Source organism: Pocillopora verrucosa, chromosome 8, assembly GCF_036669915.1.
Source record: "Pocillopora verrucosa isolate sample1 chromosome 8, ASM3666991v2, whole genome shotgun sequence".
NCBI lineage: Eukaryota > Metazoa > Cnidaria > Anthozoa > Scleractinia > Pocilloporidae > Pocillopora > Pocillopora verrucosa.
The window spans coordinates 1,878,782-1,895,863 of NC_089319.1; the positions used below are offsets into that span (position 1 = coordinate 1,878,782).

Here is a 17,082-nt window from a genome sequence, read left to right on the forward strand (position 1 = left end):
GGCTGAATAAAGAAAAAGTTAGCCTCCGAATGCTGTTTTAAACACCTAAGTATTTTATTCTGCAAGAAAATTATATGACAACAATCTTATTTTGGCACCTGGCGAGGTAACCTATGGAGACCACTCGATTTTTGAGATAACACTTGGAAACATAATTGTTTTATTAACAGATGAAAATAAAGGAGACTCAGCGTTGAACAAAGTACTTTAAGTGGTTTGCATACAAATTGCTTTTATCTTAGATTTACGGTTAACCTCTTCAGTTTAAGAGGGATTTATTGCTTCAAGCTCTTTCAACTTATTTTTATCGGTAACAAAAAAAAGACAAAACAAAACAAAACAAAAAAAACAAGTTCATATTACCGAAAACTTTTGAATTGCTGAAATGAAAAATTCCTCCCACGTAATGTAATCAAACTGAGAAGTAAAAAACAAAAAAGACAACTGAAAACAAAACAAAAAACACCTGAATTGGTCTTTGGAATTCTTGAGAATATTTATTACAATCGGCATTTTACTATTTACACGTTATTTTTATTATTCATGCTGTTAAGAGACATTGGAAGTAAGGTTTGTTAAACATTTCGAGCAAATTTTGATCAAATTGAATAAAATGTGTTCTAATTTTCAGGCTAAAACTAAGAAATTGCCGCCAGTGAAAGTATCACAAATGATTGATGATAGAAAAATCATATTTTGACTTAGGAATGAGATAACAAGTGACGCCGAATTGATCTTCCAACTTTAACTCTAATCAAGATAAAATAATGTCACATTATTTTCTCTTGCTGTAATTAAAGTCATGTTGAGAGCGGGACAAATTTTACGGGAAACAAAGAGCTCATTAACTTTTGTCTCGCTCTCAATTACTATAGTTTCTTAGCTTAGTTGGTAATAGAGCCCATCTAGTTTCTAGGTACAAGGATTCTCTTCCTAGCTCTAGCTTTCGAGTCGTGCGTTCCTTTTTTTTTTTCCTGTCAGACCTCTATTTCTGTAATGATGTTAACTGTCGCATGTAAGCATATGAAGATCAAGTCGTCATTTGACGTCTTTTATATCGTTTCATTGTAATTTACCAGAAGGACTTTAAAGAGAGCATAAATTATCCAACACGACCTGTTTGTATTTTTAACGATCATAACACTTCTCTATGGTGCTTTAAATTCACAGCCGTTAATTAAACCACTGTAGAAATAAAAACAAAGCTTACATGACGCCTGAGGGCTAGTTAGTGTTTACAATAATTCTTAGCTCGATTCGTCATCGAAAAAAGCCTTTGGCTTAAAAATTATGCTATTGTTTTGGACTCATCCGGTGGCTACTTTGGCAAGCAGAGCTTGTCTTCGTGGAGGAAGTTGATGCAGTTACTGCAGTTGCGTAATGCCTCGATCCTGTAGAAGAAAAATGTATTAAATGTAAATCGGCTTGTTAATAATGATTTCCAGTATATTGGTTTTACCGCTGCATTGTTATCACGGTCCATCGAAGATACCAATGCTCCACTTGTGAAGAGTTTGTTAGAATTTATGCTTTTTTCCAAATCTGTCATGTGCGCATTGGAAGTATGATTAAATAGCATGTCCTGGTCGCTTATTTCGTACACGCGGAGCCAAGGTAGCAACATAACCTGAAGCAGTTTAAGGCCGGGGCAAGAAAAGGAGGGGGACTTGGGTCACACTGTAAAAAGAAACTTTTCTCTAAGTTCAGTTCAGTGATGTTTTACAATTATTCAGTGAAGATCAACCATTCTTTTGCGCATTTCCTTTTCAGTTAGAGCTTTAATATGTTTATCTCGATCAATAAAGAATGCTTTTCAACATGGAACACAATGATAAAATTCTGGGAATGGACGTAGTCATGGCTTCACGACCAATTAAAGTAACTTAGCGAGATGTTTTAGTGTCTTATGTACGTATGGAGCAACACTGCGAGCGCTGTGAACGCCTCCGTGAAAATGAAAAGGTCGCACCTATATTTCTCCAATAAACATTATACACTTAATGTACGGTCCCAAGGGAAACAGTTAGTTTTGTTTTCCCAAGAGTCCTGATGTTTCCCTCGACCTCGTCTGGAGAAACATCAGGACTCGAGGGAAACAAAACTAACTAGTTTCCAGAGATACCATACATTAAGTGCTTTGTTATATATTTAGACTTTCCCTCAAACAATCATATGGCAAAAACATGCTGTTGTATTCGGCGCGCGGGCAACAACTGCATGACGAAGAATCAACCAATCACAATGCTCGTTTTGTTGAGTGAAAGTCTGGATATAACAATTTGAGTTCTTGACAGAATAATTAATTTCTCTTGTATTAAGAAACTAACACGTGTAATAATATGTTTATTGAGCGCAAATCAAGCATTTTCCTTACGAAAAGTTTCTGACATCACCATAGAGAAAGTTTGACAAAAACAATTCCTGACGCAGTTGGTTACGTCACCAAGAAACGTTTAATCACGCAATTTTGTGCGCACACTGAGGTACACTTATCATTTGGTGAAAACATAAAGATCGACCAATTATTTCAAAAATAAAAATTCCCCTGACTCGATGAGTTTACGAATTTTACATGATGTATTCAGGAATTGAGTGATCTGGCCGCACAATTCCGATCGATCGGCGTTAGAACTTTCCTAATGAACGGACACAGTATAGCTGGCACGCAGGTCAAATGGCGCGAGATGGGTATGCCTTTTAAGCCAATTTGGACCAACAATGGGGATACGTCATTGCTCTTTTACCACTTCAGCACCAACTAGATAACAGAGAAAAAAAGACAGAACCAAAATATATCATCATATATAGATCGCTCGCCCTAGGCAAATTTCGTCTGTAAGAGAACATGTAAACGGCTTCTCTGATCGAAAAGTCAGTCGCGAACTCATATCAACGTACAATTAGCTTGCTTCTGGGCTACCATGTGGGACTGTAATCATCTTTTTTGGAGTTTTTGCAAAGTCTGTTGTTTAATTGTCTGTATCGCAACGTAGGACAATTTTGCTCACCTGCTGTCTGTGCGTAATTGCGGTTGACACTGTTTGTTACTGCTGAACGTCTCTCAGTCCGAATACTGAAGTTGTGCATTTGCACGCATGGGTAAAAAAAAAAAACATTGGTAAACAAAATTCATTTGACCCATGGTATTATCTCTTGACAAGGTCATAACGAAAGAACGTTTTTTTTAGCGATCGAAAGAAGAGTTATTAGCGGAAATGACAATTAAAACGTTTAAACCTGGTTACGGCTGGTTATAATGGGCTTTATTTGCTCGATACTGTATAATAGTAATATAATTAATTTTTACAAATTATCCATTTTTCTGGAAACTTCCACCATCACAACGAGAAGAGTACTAAATTATCAGTTAATTTTGTTCAAGGTTTGGACAGGAAGACACTTAAAATGTTTTACTCAGGTTTACTTTATACTTGTCTGTAAATATATCCAGCAGCTGCGTTATCGGCGCCTTCATGTTGATTCCGGCTTGATAGCACATGATGAAATGAAGAATTTGGCAGGTTCTCTCTCTTCTATAGATTATTCTCGAACTTTTAGACGAAATAACTTAAGGTATAAGTTAAATAACAACGTGAATTAGCGAGACGTGTTGTTATTTCAATAGAGGTGTCATAAGGTGCCATCTTTTAAGACTCTCTGTTGCTTAGCAACTGTCAAAATACCATCTCGTTGAAATTCATAGAAAGTTTTGAGATTTTGTCCCGCTGAGGGTTGTAGATGGTTGCGATGGAGTTTGAACGAAATTGAAAACACTTGAAGCTCATCAAGACTTCAGTGAATAGATGGAAAGATTGTACGGAGCAATAGCTATGAAGAGGTCCGCGAACAATAGGAAATCATTTATACCACGGTTTTCCGCCGCTCAACTGCGCTTTCGAGACTGTAATTGTTGAATGCAGCTTGTAAGCGGGTTACTACTTGCACGCTTGGTACAGTCCTAATTTAAATTTCCGTTCGATATGTTTGTTTTATAAACTCTAGATTTTAAAAGTGATAACTTTGTGGAGTCTTTTAATAGCACGGTGCTGATCCGTTATTACCGAGTGTGACTCTATTCCGGTGTCGCGCCGACCGTTTTGAAGTGGGGTTATTTTCTAATAACTTCTACGATAACTTTAACTCATTTTCTACGTGATGGCTGTAGATGCTTGTAATAGTGGGACCTTACTGCTGCCATTTCTCGACGAATCTGGGTGGAATCAAGAATTAAGGGCGTTTGTATACCTGATAGCGCTGTTTTGGTGTTTCATGGGAATCGCCATTGTCGCCGATGTCTTCATGTGCGCGATTGAAACGATTACAAGCAAAACGAAAGAGGTCAAGGTACCGAAACAAGATAATCCAAGCGAAATGGACGTCGTGGAGATTCGAGTATGGAATGACACCGTCGCTAACCTAACATTGATGGCTTTAGGGTCATCAGCGCCGGAGATTTTACTAGCTATTATAGAAATAGTTATTCTGAATAAATTCGAGGCAGGTAAACTTGGGCCGAGCACGATTGTTGGTTCGGCAGCGTTCAATCTTCTCGTGATCACTGGAGTTTGTGTGATGAGTATTCCTACCCATGAACAGCGTAGGATCAAAGCTATCAAAGTGTTTGCAGTGACAGCTAGCTTCTCAATGTTAGCTTACATCTGGTTGTATTTAGCGCTTAGTGCAATTACGCCCGACGTAATCGACCTTTGGGAGGCAATACTCACATTTCTACTATTCCCGATTCTGGTTGTAGTGGCTTACATTGCCGACAAGGAGTATTGTTGCCCCGGGAAAGTCCAACCTCAGGATCCAGGAGTCCTCGAATTGGGTAAGTACTACTTAACTTTACTTAACAAGCTGAAATGTTCTCCTTCTTATTTTAATACAGGGATAAAATTTCAGGATTACGCAAAATTTCGATTGCTTTGTTTACCTTAATTTTGAACTGGACGATTTCTCTTTTCAACACTAACCCCATTCGCATTGAAGTTGTAATTTTTTTAATTCGTGAAGGAAATTAGAAATGTGTCTTGATTTAATGTTGTGAGTTTGCCTAGAGAACCATGTTGCTAAGTGTTTTGTCGAAAAATACACTGGTTGTTGGGGATAATCTGCAATTATCTGTGCCGTGCACATTTGAATAAATAGTGTAATTTTCGGTTATAAAGAATAATTATTCATTCCCACCTTACGTTTAAAACAAGTAGCAATATGTTTTTTCTAATGACGTTTCAGTTGCGATTTCATTTCACGTCAAAAAAGGAGAAGGAATTGCTAGAAATTTAAATGTGCTAAGATCTGTTGCTAGCGCACGAAAACCATTAATTTGTTCAGCTGTCATACTCAGAGTTACCTCAACGTCAAATAGGGATTATTTACATATTAGAAGCAGCTCTTTGCAGGAGACCGTTAATTTTTGCAACCGAATACCAAAATAAAACTTTTCACCAATTACAAAAAATATATATATATAGTTAATATATATATATATATCATTGCTTTGCATTATAAATTATCAGAACATAGGCAATTTACGTTATAGGGCTCTATTTAAAGGTAACGTGTCAATGACTAAAATTGATTGGAAAAATCAAGAATTGTTCTCATGCAGGTGTTGTAACTCTATGCAAATCCACTGTTTAGTTTGACATGTCAAGAGATATGTTTTTTTGTAAACGGGAAATATGGGTGTGATGAACTGTTACAATACCGTGTTCTCAGCCATTAACAGTGTGTTTCAAAGATCTGAAAAGTGGACATAAAATGATTTTGTTACAATTTTTGAAATTTGTCTCAAATGGATAACTATGGGATTTGGTTTCCCCACATGAGATTTTGAACAAGAACACTCATTAACCAGTTGACAATCAGGATTGTTATCTAGCTAATTAACAGGATCACAAATGTGTTACCCACATAATTTGCATCATTGGAACTATCTGGTGGTACTACAGTTTTTAAAATTGGTTTGCTCGCTACCTGTCAGTTTACTATTTTCACCAATTTATCAAATGCCAATTTCATTTTGACAATGAAAGTGCAGTTTGACATACTTGCATATTTACAAGTCAAGGGAAAAAATAAGATATTAAAACATTTTATATATACATACTGTCTGTATAAGTTTGTTTGTAAAAATTTTTATGTGCTATGATCATTACTATGTTGACTATGCCATGAAGATTTGGTTGTTGTATTTTGGGTTGTACTTTGTACTTGGTAATTTTTTTGGGATCTTAACTGGTGGAGGACAAACCAATTGACTTTGTATACATAAGGTACATTTACAGAGTTTGAGTGGGATGTCTGTTACAAAAAAAGAAGAATCTGTTGAATTTCACATGGAGCTGGACCAGGGAGCAGCAGATTCTAAATTTTTACGTGCTCTGAAACACTCCACTAGGCTGCATCCGCTTAAAATGCAAATGATTCACAGTGGGTTCTACTGTCTTCAGTTATTTTGTTTTTCAAATTCAGTGTCCAGAGGGATTGAAAGGGTATGGATATTTACCGTTTCATTCTTTTCATCTCAGACAATACACATAGCAGTACTGCAGAGTAAGGCTCTGTTCATAATAATAGGGCCTGTGAAACCAGACTGCCTGTAGCTTCCCTAATGGCTAGGGAAAAAAATTAATTTCTCAAGAAAAAAGTTTGTATGTGTCTGAACCTATATGAACAGGTATAAAAAATATGCTCTTTTTCATCAATTCTGCTTTAGAGAAGGAAGGGAAAAAATTAATGTAACTGGTGGATGGGGGAACTCTTTTAAAGTGTTATATTTTTTGAAATGTAGCTAACACTGTATTTGTGTATTTGCCTTATACAGCTGAGGGTGCTAAAACACTGTCCACCCCTACACATGATCCAGAGGTTGAAAGTTTTATCAAGGTAACTTTCTTTTCAACAGTTTTTTGGTGTGCCATTGAGAGTTATTAGGAAAAATATTTTTACTTTTGTACTTTAGGAAGTGAGCAGGAATCCCGATCTGTCAGAGGATGATGCAGCAATGCTTGTTGCCGCACATATTAAATCAAGGCAACCAAAGAACTACGGGTACTACCGAGTGGGTGCCATTAGGGATCTGGGAGGCAGTCATAAACTGAGACCAAAGATGGACCCCAAACTTAGAGTGGTACGTAGCTAAGCTTTTTACGGATAGAGCCTGTCACGATTCCTCTCAACAGATGTCAACAACTAACGATAAAATGCAAAGGATTTATTCAGAATATGAACACAGAAAATTAATCTAATCTAGAGAAGCTTGTGAATATTTTCTAATCCAAACTTTATAATAAGATATATTTTTTATTGTTATAACAGATTTACGAAGAATTGTCGGAGGTTGGTTTTTCTTCATCTGGAGCTACTGCCATCATGAGTCATGCCTTAGGTGAGTACAAAAAAGCCTATCCGAAGGACTAACCCTGAAATCTCCAACGAGGGAGCAATCTCCCATGGGGGAGCACGATCCCCATGCCTTATGGGCCATTTTCCCCCCTCAGTCTAATCTTATTTCATTGATTGCAGCTGGTAAAGTACAACCTGCTCGTGTGGAGTTTGCTGCTCCGGAATTTGCTGTCCTAGAGAGCGACAAAATTGTAAAGATTGGTGTGAAAAGATCTGGAAACACGAAAATTACAGCCAGTGTAAAGTAAGAACGTTTAACCCTTACACGTTAAAAAAATCCTAGATTACGAGCAAGGAGCGTTTGCTGTGCAAATTTATACTTCTTCAATTGGCCTAAGAGAAACGTGGTTTGAAGCCCAAATCGAAAACTGGAACAAATTGATGTAGTTTTGCAAAAAATCTTCAGAAGCATTGCTCGTCCTCAGGGTTCAGTTGTTCGAAGGCTGATTAGAGCTCGCCCAAGGTTAATTCTTATTCCGGATTCCTTAATTCCTTTGTTCAAAAGCCTTTTTTAGATAATTTTTTGTTTTTCTTCTAGGGCATCCATTCATCAAATTGTAGCCAAATTGCACTGAATTTTCTTTTAAAGCTTTCAGGTCTGAAATTAGATCTCACACTTACCCTGGGTTATTTTAACTCAATTACGAACAAATCGGCCCCGGGGTACAACTTGCAATATTGAGTTACTCACATCCCGAAACTTGGATGACTAAATCAAGCTGATATGTTGACTCTGAAATTTTGCGCTCTTTTGTCAGTGAAGTGTGCACAAGTATTAAGAAACGAATATATATTGTTACTTTTTCCCACAGCTATGAGACTATAAACGGCACAGCCATGGCTGGATCTGACTACGAAGCCAAAAGAGACGTGCTTGTCTTCCAACCCGGTGAAAACTTGAAACATATCAACATTACTATCATCGATGACAATGAATGGGAAGAGAACGAAGTTTTCTTCTTGAAATTGGCCAGATTTGACTACAAGGACGACACTGTTGAAATAGGAGAACAAAGCATTACTGAAGTCACTATTATAAATGATGACGGTGAGTTGGGTCTAGAGTAAGTTAAAACGCGAATTAGCTACAGATGTGTTCATCGAAAAATGAAACACGCTATTTGCGCTCTGCAACATCAGCTAACAAAACACATTATGGCAAGTTTTTTTTTTAGACTCAATTTCGTACACAGCTCATGTAGAATGCGCTGATATTCTTTTCGTTTGATTTTCAGAACCCGGAACCTTTTCACTGGAGAATCCAAGCTTTGTAATTAAAGAGAGTATTGGGAAAGCTTACATCAAAGTCAACCGTACCCAGGGTACAGACGGGAGGGTGGAGGTCACTTGGAAAACCACGGATCAAACGGCAGTAAACGGCAAAGATTACCATGGAGGGTCTGGCACGTTGGTCTTTGAACACGGCGAACAAGCAAAATCAATTGCAATAGACATTATCGATGATAAAGATTTTGAGAAAGACGAAACGTTTCTTGTAGAACTCATCAAAACCTCAGCAGGAGCAAAGATAGGTCATATTCGAAGCGCTGCGGTCAATATTGTGAATGATGACGGTAAGCAATAATAGACTTTCTTGTTATGCTTTCTGATAGTTTGATAGATATTTGTAAAATTGGAGCTTTAATTTGCATTAAAAATTTGCACGCTATAATTATCATTACTAGTGTTTTTATCGTGATTGTTAATCATCACCATTCTACAGTTTTAAGATTGAGAGCTACTCTAACGAACAAAGCGTCAATACGACGATTCTGTTAATAAAATCTGAATTTGGACAAAGGCACAAACAGCCAGCCACGATTATTCACCCATAATTCGCTTATATTATTTCAACAACTTCGTTAAAATTTATCATGTTTGTTTATACCTTTTCGTTAGCTCTTACCTATTTGTGGACAGCTATAAACAAAAAAAACTAGACGTTGAGATCGGCCGAGATACATCACGTAATCTTTTAAAAACTTTTGGCGCCGGCATACCATTTTTAGCTGTTGAATTTTGCGTGACAAAGTTGTTATATTTTTGTGTTCTCCAGAGTATCGCAGATTATTTGACCGAGTTGTTGCACTCACTCACATAAATCTCCGCCGTTTGGAGCTGGGGTCCGAGTCCTGGGCGTCGCAATTCCGTGAGGCGATGTCAGTAAATGGCGGAGATGTGGAAAATGCCACTGCCATCGATTACGTCATGCACTTCTTCACCTTTGCTTGGAAGGTGCGATAGACTTTTAACAAATCTATTTTATGCGTACAGTATTACTGTTTTCCTTTACCTGTTTATTGGTCTTATTTCTAGGCGGCTTTTTCTGTGCTTACAGTGTCCAACTGTAAGTGAGTAGTCGGAAAATGCGTGTGATGCGTTAATTTCCAACATGTAATTTTCTTTCTCATTTTCGGCAGGTTATCTTCGCCATAATTCCCCCTTGTACTTGGCTTGGTGGTTGGGTGACATTTTGTGTCGCTCTAATGATGATCGGCCTAGTCACCACCATAGTTGGAGACTTAGCCACCATATTTGGATGTCTAATTGGACTAAAAGATGAAGCGACCGCCATCTTGTTTGTGGCTCTCGGCACCAGTCTCCCAGACTTGTTTGCTAGCAAAACTGCGGCGGTGAATGAGAAGTACGCCGATGCGTCTGTAGGAAATGTCACCGGTAGCAACTCTGTGAATGTTTTCTTGGGACTGGGATTGCCGTGGGTGATTGCTGCGAGTTACCATATGGCTAAGGTAAGAAGGATATCACTATCTTGAACTAAAAGGTCGAATTTTAAGCTTCGAGTACATATAGAATGCGGTAAAGAACTTAAAGAGAGAGATTGAAACATTGGCCCGCTAGAATCGTTCAAGTGGTCATTTACAGTCCGTGTCAATCTCCAAGCACAATAGTACTCCTTTTAATGGGAAATTGCGAGTCACCGCCGACTGACCAAAAGTACTATAAATGGTCGATTCAGATAACGAAAAAACCCTGTTTGAACTGCAACAAAAGCCCTTTGTTTCGATTTAGGGCTTTTAACTAGTTGTGGATATTTTCGTATTTTTCGCAGCATTACAGTACATATCACGCACAAATTAATCTCATTTTCATACGAATGGTTGGGTGCCGGCCTCTCTTTGAAAGAGAGGCCAAAGTTGATTCGGAAATTGCGTATTCTGTGCGCAAGTGTCATTGGGTAAAATACTCAAACAGCGAATAGCGTTGAAGGCACGCTCTGATTGGCCACTCAAACTCCGGAAATCCTTTGCTATTCGACTTTGAGCAACTCGTGTGGGATTTGCGCACGAAAATGTATTAATCGTTGCAGGAACAAATGAATTAAAATCATCTTTTTGAATGTTATTATCTCACTGTGTTAGTACATAATAAAATACTCCATGTCAGTGTTTGTGAACGTAAGTCTGTGAGATAATTTTCATAGCCAAGTGATTATTTGCTTAAGGATGTCTCTTTGTCGTTTTTTTTGTTCATTGTAGGGCACAGTGTTCGAAGTGAAGGCAGGGACATTATCCACAAGTGTTATCACATACAGTTGTTGCGCGGTCTTGTGTTTTGTGCTCCTTTTGGTACGAAGATATTCAAAATTTATGGGCCGCGCTGAGCTTGGAGGGCCAAATGTTACCAAATACGTATCTGGGGTCTTCTTAATATTTTTATGGTTCGTTTACGTTTTAATTTCTTGCCTCGTTATTTATGAGATAATCACATTTTAAAGCAATGTTTTATTCAATGTAAATACGCAAGGATAGTAACAAAGAGGCAGTTATTTAAATTATTCCACGACACTTGGGAAATGATTAGATTCGTTATCTGTACATGAGATAAATTGGAACGGACAATAAATCGTATTTCTTCGGGGGAGGGGGGGGGAGAGAGGGGCAGTGGTTGTCGTCACTCGTGACCACGTGAATGGGGTTTTACGATAGCCAACCACCTTCCTGGCCTTAAAAGTATAAAGTTATTTCTTAAAAATGTAAATCATTTCCACTTACCACTTAATGTTTTATCAACGTGTGGTGAATCCCTCGATTTAATCACCTTTTTCGTCTGTTTACTGATTGTTTTCTAACATACAGGAAATTTACGAGCGTTTCATTTCGTTTTCATTGTGAAACATAGACATACCACGAACAGAAGGACTCAGTTGGAGAGTGAATCAAAAATCTATTTATTTTGTACAGTAACTTAAAAATACAAAGCCTCTATGCAACACAAAGTACACCGTTACAGATGCGTAGCACTTTTAACACAAAAGCTTATCTGAACAGACCTGGATGCTTCTTTATTCCCCTTCGTTTGTTTCATTATTTATTGGAAGATTTGTAAATAGGTAGAAGCGAAAATCTGTTTTTCAGTAGTGTTTTATATATTACGGAACAGTGGATATTTCGCTTCTTATCTTTAAAGCTAGTTTTGTGACGTTTATATTGAAAAAGTGAACCGCTAGTAAAGAGATTTTGGCACGTTAGATCTCGCAGGTACTTTGAATGAAAAAGCTTGTATGCTTGTCAGAAAAAAAATAAGTAAATGCTAAAACTGACCGGGATGCATTTGAAATTCGTAACTGCGAGAAACGGAAGAAGTTATTGCACTGAAGTCATAGCATTTTAGAAATAGTTTATTTCGTCACGTGCCGGCATATTTGCGTTACTTTTGAACGGCGGTAAGAGGTCATGAAAGGGGTTTCGTATTGACCAATTTCTGTGAGTACGTGATGTTGCATGTTACAAAAAAATGTTTCGTGTTTCACGCGACAAATAGTGACTGTTTGGCCGCAAAATTTGAGATTTAGAACCGTTATATAGAAATATTCTGAAGACGTTTTGACGAAAATAATTCAGTTTGCTTTTCCAGCAATTCGTCTTTTGGGACTTTTTTATGATAGGTGGAGCTCTTGTTTCGTAGATTGCTTCAGAATTCATGTTTCAGTGAGGAAATTGACTCAATTTGTTTTCCTTTACTGGCTAGGAAAACTCATTTTCAACGTTCCATGGGCGCAAAGTATTCCGACATAAATTTGTGCTTTTAAGAGAATTTCAAAAAGCTCGAAAGTTGAACACAATTCCTATTTGAACTTGTGACATTCCGTTACTAAATCACCATCAGAAGAATCTTGGAGAAAATATAGATTGCATCACGTTATCATTATAGAAGCAATTTAGATCTCTACTTCACATTGATTGTAGATTGAAGTACCTAATAATAATAATAAAAAAGATTTATCACAAGAATTGTTTACGAGTTTTTTGACAGTGTTTTAAGTCAGGAGTTGAAACGATGTTCTTTATCTTTTATTCTTTACACCTGGGGCTTTTGACCCTCAAAGATCGGAACATTTGAAATCAAATTTCCTCTAACTCTCTAATGTTTTCACGCTATTCCGTCAAGTAAATCTGCGTTAACAAATTGAAAGGAAACTTTTGAGTTTTTGTGAGAGACCCCGTGGGATGACCGATCGGGAGAGACAAGTGTTTTGCTTGGAACAACCGAGTTCACAGCTTTTTGCCCCATTAATAAAATTTGGAAAAATGAAGAAAACATAACGCATTCTTTTTTCCTTGTGCTGCTAAACTCTGGTGCTCCCTTCTTCCCCCCCCCCTCCCTCCCCCCAATTTTCATGCACACTTTGCCGCTGTTTAATACAATGTTTGATCAAAACAACTACCCACTAGGCTCAACAAGCCATTGAAACATCAGTCAGAGTTCTCAACTAACAGTTCTTTCTAAGACTAATCACATCTAGACTATCAAATGACATGATCAGGACTTGACCCTCTCACTCCCAAGACCTAACTAGTAATTCTCCTTACTGTCTACCATACAACTCTTATGATGTTGGTTTGTAGAATTCAGTACTGGATCACCTAATCATCCTCTAATTGATATTTTTTCCTTTGTTTGATTTTCTATTGAACTGTAAGAAGAAATTCTTTCTAGGTCACTTATGGAAATTAAATGGTTAACTTCTCAGTTCAAATTAATTCCATCCCTTGGACTTTTCTGTTCTGTTCCTCTCTGAGTTCCTCCAATGTCTGTCCTATCATTTCCCTCAGTTCTTGTACAAGTGGGTGATTTCCATTAGTTACTTTCAGAATGGCTTCTGCCTGCAGCAGTGACTGAAAACCATCTTTAAGTTTGTCCAAGTAGACTTGAAGTTTGCCTGAAAATCAGATTAAGACCCATTTCAAATCATCAAGGCTTTCTCATGTCCTGAGGAAGTGAAATTCTTAATTGAAATCAGAGACAATGAAAAAAACCAGGAAGACACTGCGAGTGGAGCTCACTTTTCTTCCAGAGAGTAAAATTTGAATTGATCATTTATGAATTGAAAGCAGCTCTGGACGTTTTTGCCCATGTGTTATCTGCCATGGGCAAGGTCTGTATAATTGGATAAAATACTGTGTACTGGGGCTTGAGTAGGAACAAAGGTCTTCTTTGGGTTCAACAGGCAATATGATAGGTCTTTCATCTTTTCTTAACTGTTTATTGACCAAAGGACAGTTTTCCAAACCTTTATTGTATTATTAGGCTACATTTAAATGACACCCTCATTAAGCTGTAATGGATACAGAGAGATTTCAATTAAATCACCTACCAATTCTGAACAACTGAATGCCAACACTTGGATGATTCCTAGGATAATACAGCTTGTATGCATCCATTGTTTGAAGTCCAAAAGCTAGGGCTCTGTCCCAAAACTCCAAATTAATACAGGCATCCATAGCTTTATCAAGAATGCCAATTCTGCTGTAATTTAATTTATGAAAGAAACCTCTCTGTTCATCTAGGACATTCTCAGCGAGGTCAAGAATACTGTTATAGTCATCAGTTTTCTCCAATGCTTTTATTTCCTTTAAAGCTTCTTCAGATTTTGAGATATTTCCTTCTGCTTTGGTTACCATTGCTTTATTGGATGCTTGTTTACCACAAGTGTTGCAAGCAGCAAAGCCTCCTCCTGCAAAAAGAGCTTATGTCAGAAGAATATTTCAAATAAGAGCACAGTAGACTCTTACACAAAAGCAAGGTTAGATGACTGCACTTGACCTTAGAGGTTCACAGAGTGGTGCTTTCCAGGGTACCTACAGTCGATTTCCATATCATGAAGTGAAAAGGACTATAATTGCTATCTAACTTAGGAAGTTCATTGCAGGTCTTCATCCTGTCCTCACTCCCCTCAATCAATTTAGTTTCCCCAGAAGTTTTCTTACACCTTTTTCCTTCCAGAAGGGGCAGAGGTATTGTGACGGTATAGTGTCCTGCCCCAGAATACACCACAGTGACCCTGTGGGGCTCAAAATCAAACCTTTTGGTCTTGGATCCAGTGCGTTGAACACTGACCACCCTGTATGCTTCAACATGCCTCACAATTCTTTTGGAAAACCCTTCTACCTGTGTGCTGGGTGATCATACAAATTACATGCAACATGATGCAATCCTCAACCTACAGAGTGCACACATTTTAATAATCTTCTTTATAATAATGAATGGTAGCATACAGTACCTGATCACTCCAAAGGCACAAGTAAAATTAAAAAATGGCTAGAGAAGAATATAACACAATTTATCTTGGAAAATATGAATTATCACCTGCTAAATCCCTTGGCAATGCGCCATTGCAATGAGAGTTAGAACACTGCAGGCTCAACATAAGTCCATCTTCCTCTAGTGGAGAGTTACACTTCAAACAATGACAATCAAATGAATAACGACTTTTTAAGTCTTCCTTCCTCTGGTAGCTTGGGCAAAGCAGTTCTGTGTAGCTTATTGTAAGTTCATCACCTTGCTTGATATTTTCTGTTGCATGTATAAGGAGTTTTGTGCCATTGAAAACAGCAACACAGTTTGGAGCACATGAGTGGTTGAGAAGGGAAGGAATTTCATAAATACCAACACCTAGAAGAGGAGTGAAAATCGTTTCTTACCTTGTGCATTTTCAGTATAGTATATCCAAAGAGCTTGCAAATCCCCTGGCAGTTATAAGAAATATACCAGCAAGGCTTTATCAAAGCTGACTGATTGACCGAGTAACTGCCTGAATGAATGACTGATTGATCGACTGTCTAATTGATTGACTGTCTAATTGTTCCACTGAAAAACTGACTGAGCAACTGACTGATCGACTGACTGACTTTTGGAATGAATGACTGACTGACTGTCTGATTGACTGACTGAATGACCAACTAACCCAGTTGACTGACCCACCCACCCACTTATTAACTGTATGACTCATGGAAAAACCAACAATGGGAAGAATGCTGTAACTGCTTCCATCAACACTGAATGTTACTGCTTCCGAGAGAAGCTGCAAAATATTTTAATGCTTTTTGGATAGAAAATCTTAGTTAGTGTTTCAGTTCAGGAAAAGACCCTGTATAATTGAGATCGCTTTTGGAATAAAAAACAAGTTTATACTGTCACTCTTGACAGAGTAATTAAGACTTGTGAATGTTGCTAGACAATAACTTATTTTTTGACCATAGTTTTGATTCAAAGCTAAACTCATAGCTAGTTTTCCCTTTCTTTTCAGCTGAATTAATTTCCATGTGCTTGTTTCCAAGATTACCTCACAATACTTAGGCAATTTCTTAATGTAATGATCTCAGTTGACCACATTGATACGAGGATGCCCCAAGGAATAGGAAAAGGAAAAACAGAAAACAGATGCTATACTGGTTTGGTGTCTATGGTATGCCTGTGTATCAACCCATGAATCAAGATTCAATTCTAGCTTGAAAGGAAAATTTACAGATGGTCACATGGATGGACAGACGGATGGTTACATGAACTGCCAGCTGGATGGACTGACTAACTGATGGACTGACTGACTAATGGACAGACAAGCAGACCAACAGATTGACTGAACTACTGGCTGACTGACTGACTGACTAACTGTACAGCAGACTGACATTCCTTACTTTGATTTTTATAATGAACATAGAGTCTTTCATACCCAAGGGCTGCAGTTCAGCATCACAAATAGTAAAACTGTTGCAGGATATTTTACCAAAAAGGGCAAATAGGTGGTCATCTGAGTATTTATGAAAATCGCCCTCGCCTAAAAAGAGTTTAAGAGCTACCAATATAGCTGAAAAGGCCTCTTTTCTTTGATCATCAAACTTGTCAGAATGAAAGACGAGACTCGAGTAAACAGATCTGACAGAAGAAACAGAAGGTTTGGCAGATTGTTCCTGTTGTGTGATTCTCGCCATGAGTCGTACAAGATCGGTTGGGATATTCGGTGAAATATTCAAAGTGAGTTCGCATTCGGTTTTATGATCCTTCCAAGCGCTCTTCTGGCATTCACGGTTACAATAACGTGCAAATTTACACTTAGAACAACGCTGAAGGTCTTCGCTTTTAGCAAAACAAAAGTCGCAGCACAGACCTCGCACACTGTTACATAAAACGTAGACTAAAGGAGTAGATCCCAGTACTTTATCTCCGGGTGTTAACGATTTTGAGGCTCTTAATCCGCGTCCTTTCTGCTCTCCGGAGTCAAAAATCTCGAAAACCTCTACACAAAGTTTTGCGTCCGCCATGTTGGAAATTTGAACGCTGAAAGAAATACAGACGGCTCAATAACAAACTACTTCAGGACTCGTATATAAGCAATAAACTGCTGTAACGAAATCCGCTGTCTGAAACGTTTGT

General features: G+C 37.9%; 2 protein-coding genes across 2 annotated transcripts; one reads left to right on the forward strand and one right to left on the reverse strand.

Annotated features, from left to right (window-relative positions):
- Positions 1-3,701: 3,701 nt before the first annotated feature.
- Positions 3,702-11,624, forward strand: LOC131789646 (sodium/calcium exchanger Calx). The gene is made up of 10 exons (XM_059106802.2): positions 3,702-4,828; positions 6,830-6,891; positions 6,968-7,135; positions 7,324-7,393; positions 7,531-7,654; positions 8,223-8,458; positions 8,646-8,984; positions 9,467-9,645; positions 9,831-10,160; positions 10,908-11,624. Exons 1-10 carry the CDS (start codon positions 4,156-4,158, stop codon positions 11,142-11,144), a joined length of 2,418 nt encoding a protein of 805 aa, XP_058962785.2. The 5' UTR covers positions 3,702-4,155; the 3' UTR covers positions 11,145-11,624.
- Positions 11,625-12,805: 1,181 nt separating this feature from the next.
- On the reverse strand, positions 12,806-16,970 carry LOC131789657 (histone-lysine N-methyltransferase SMYD3). Its single transcript, XM_059106810.2, has 4 exons — positions 16,382-16,970; positions 15,019-15,324; positions 14,027-14,386; positions 12,806-13,591 (listed from the first exon to the last, which is right to left on the reverse strand). The coding sequence occupies exons 1-4, from the start codon at positions 16,968-16,970 to the stop codon at positions 13,404-13,406; spliced, it is 1,443 nt and encodes a 480-aa protein (XP_058962793.2). The 3' UTR covers positions 12,806-13,403.
- Positions 16,971-17,082: the final 112 nt, after the last annotated feature.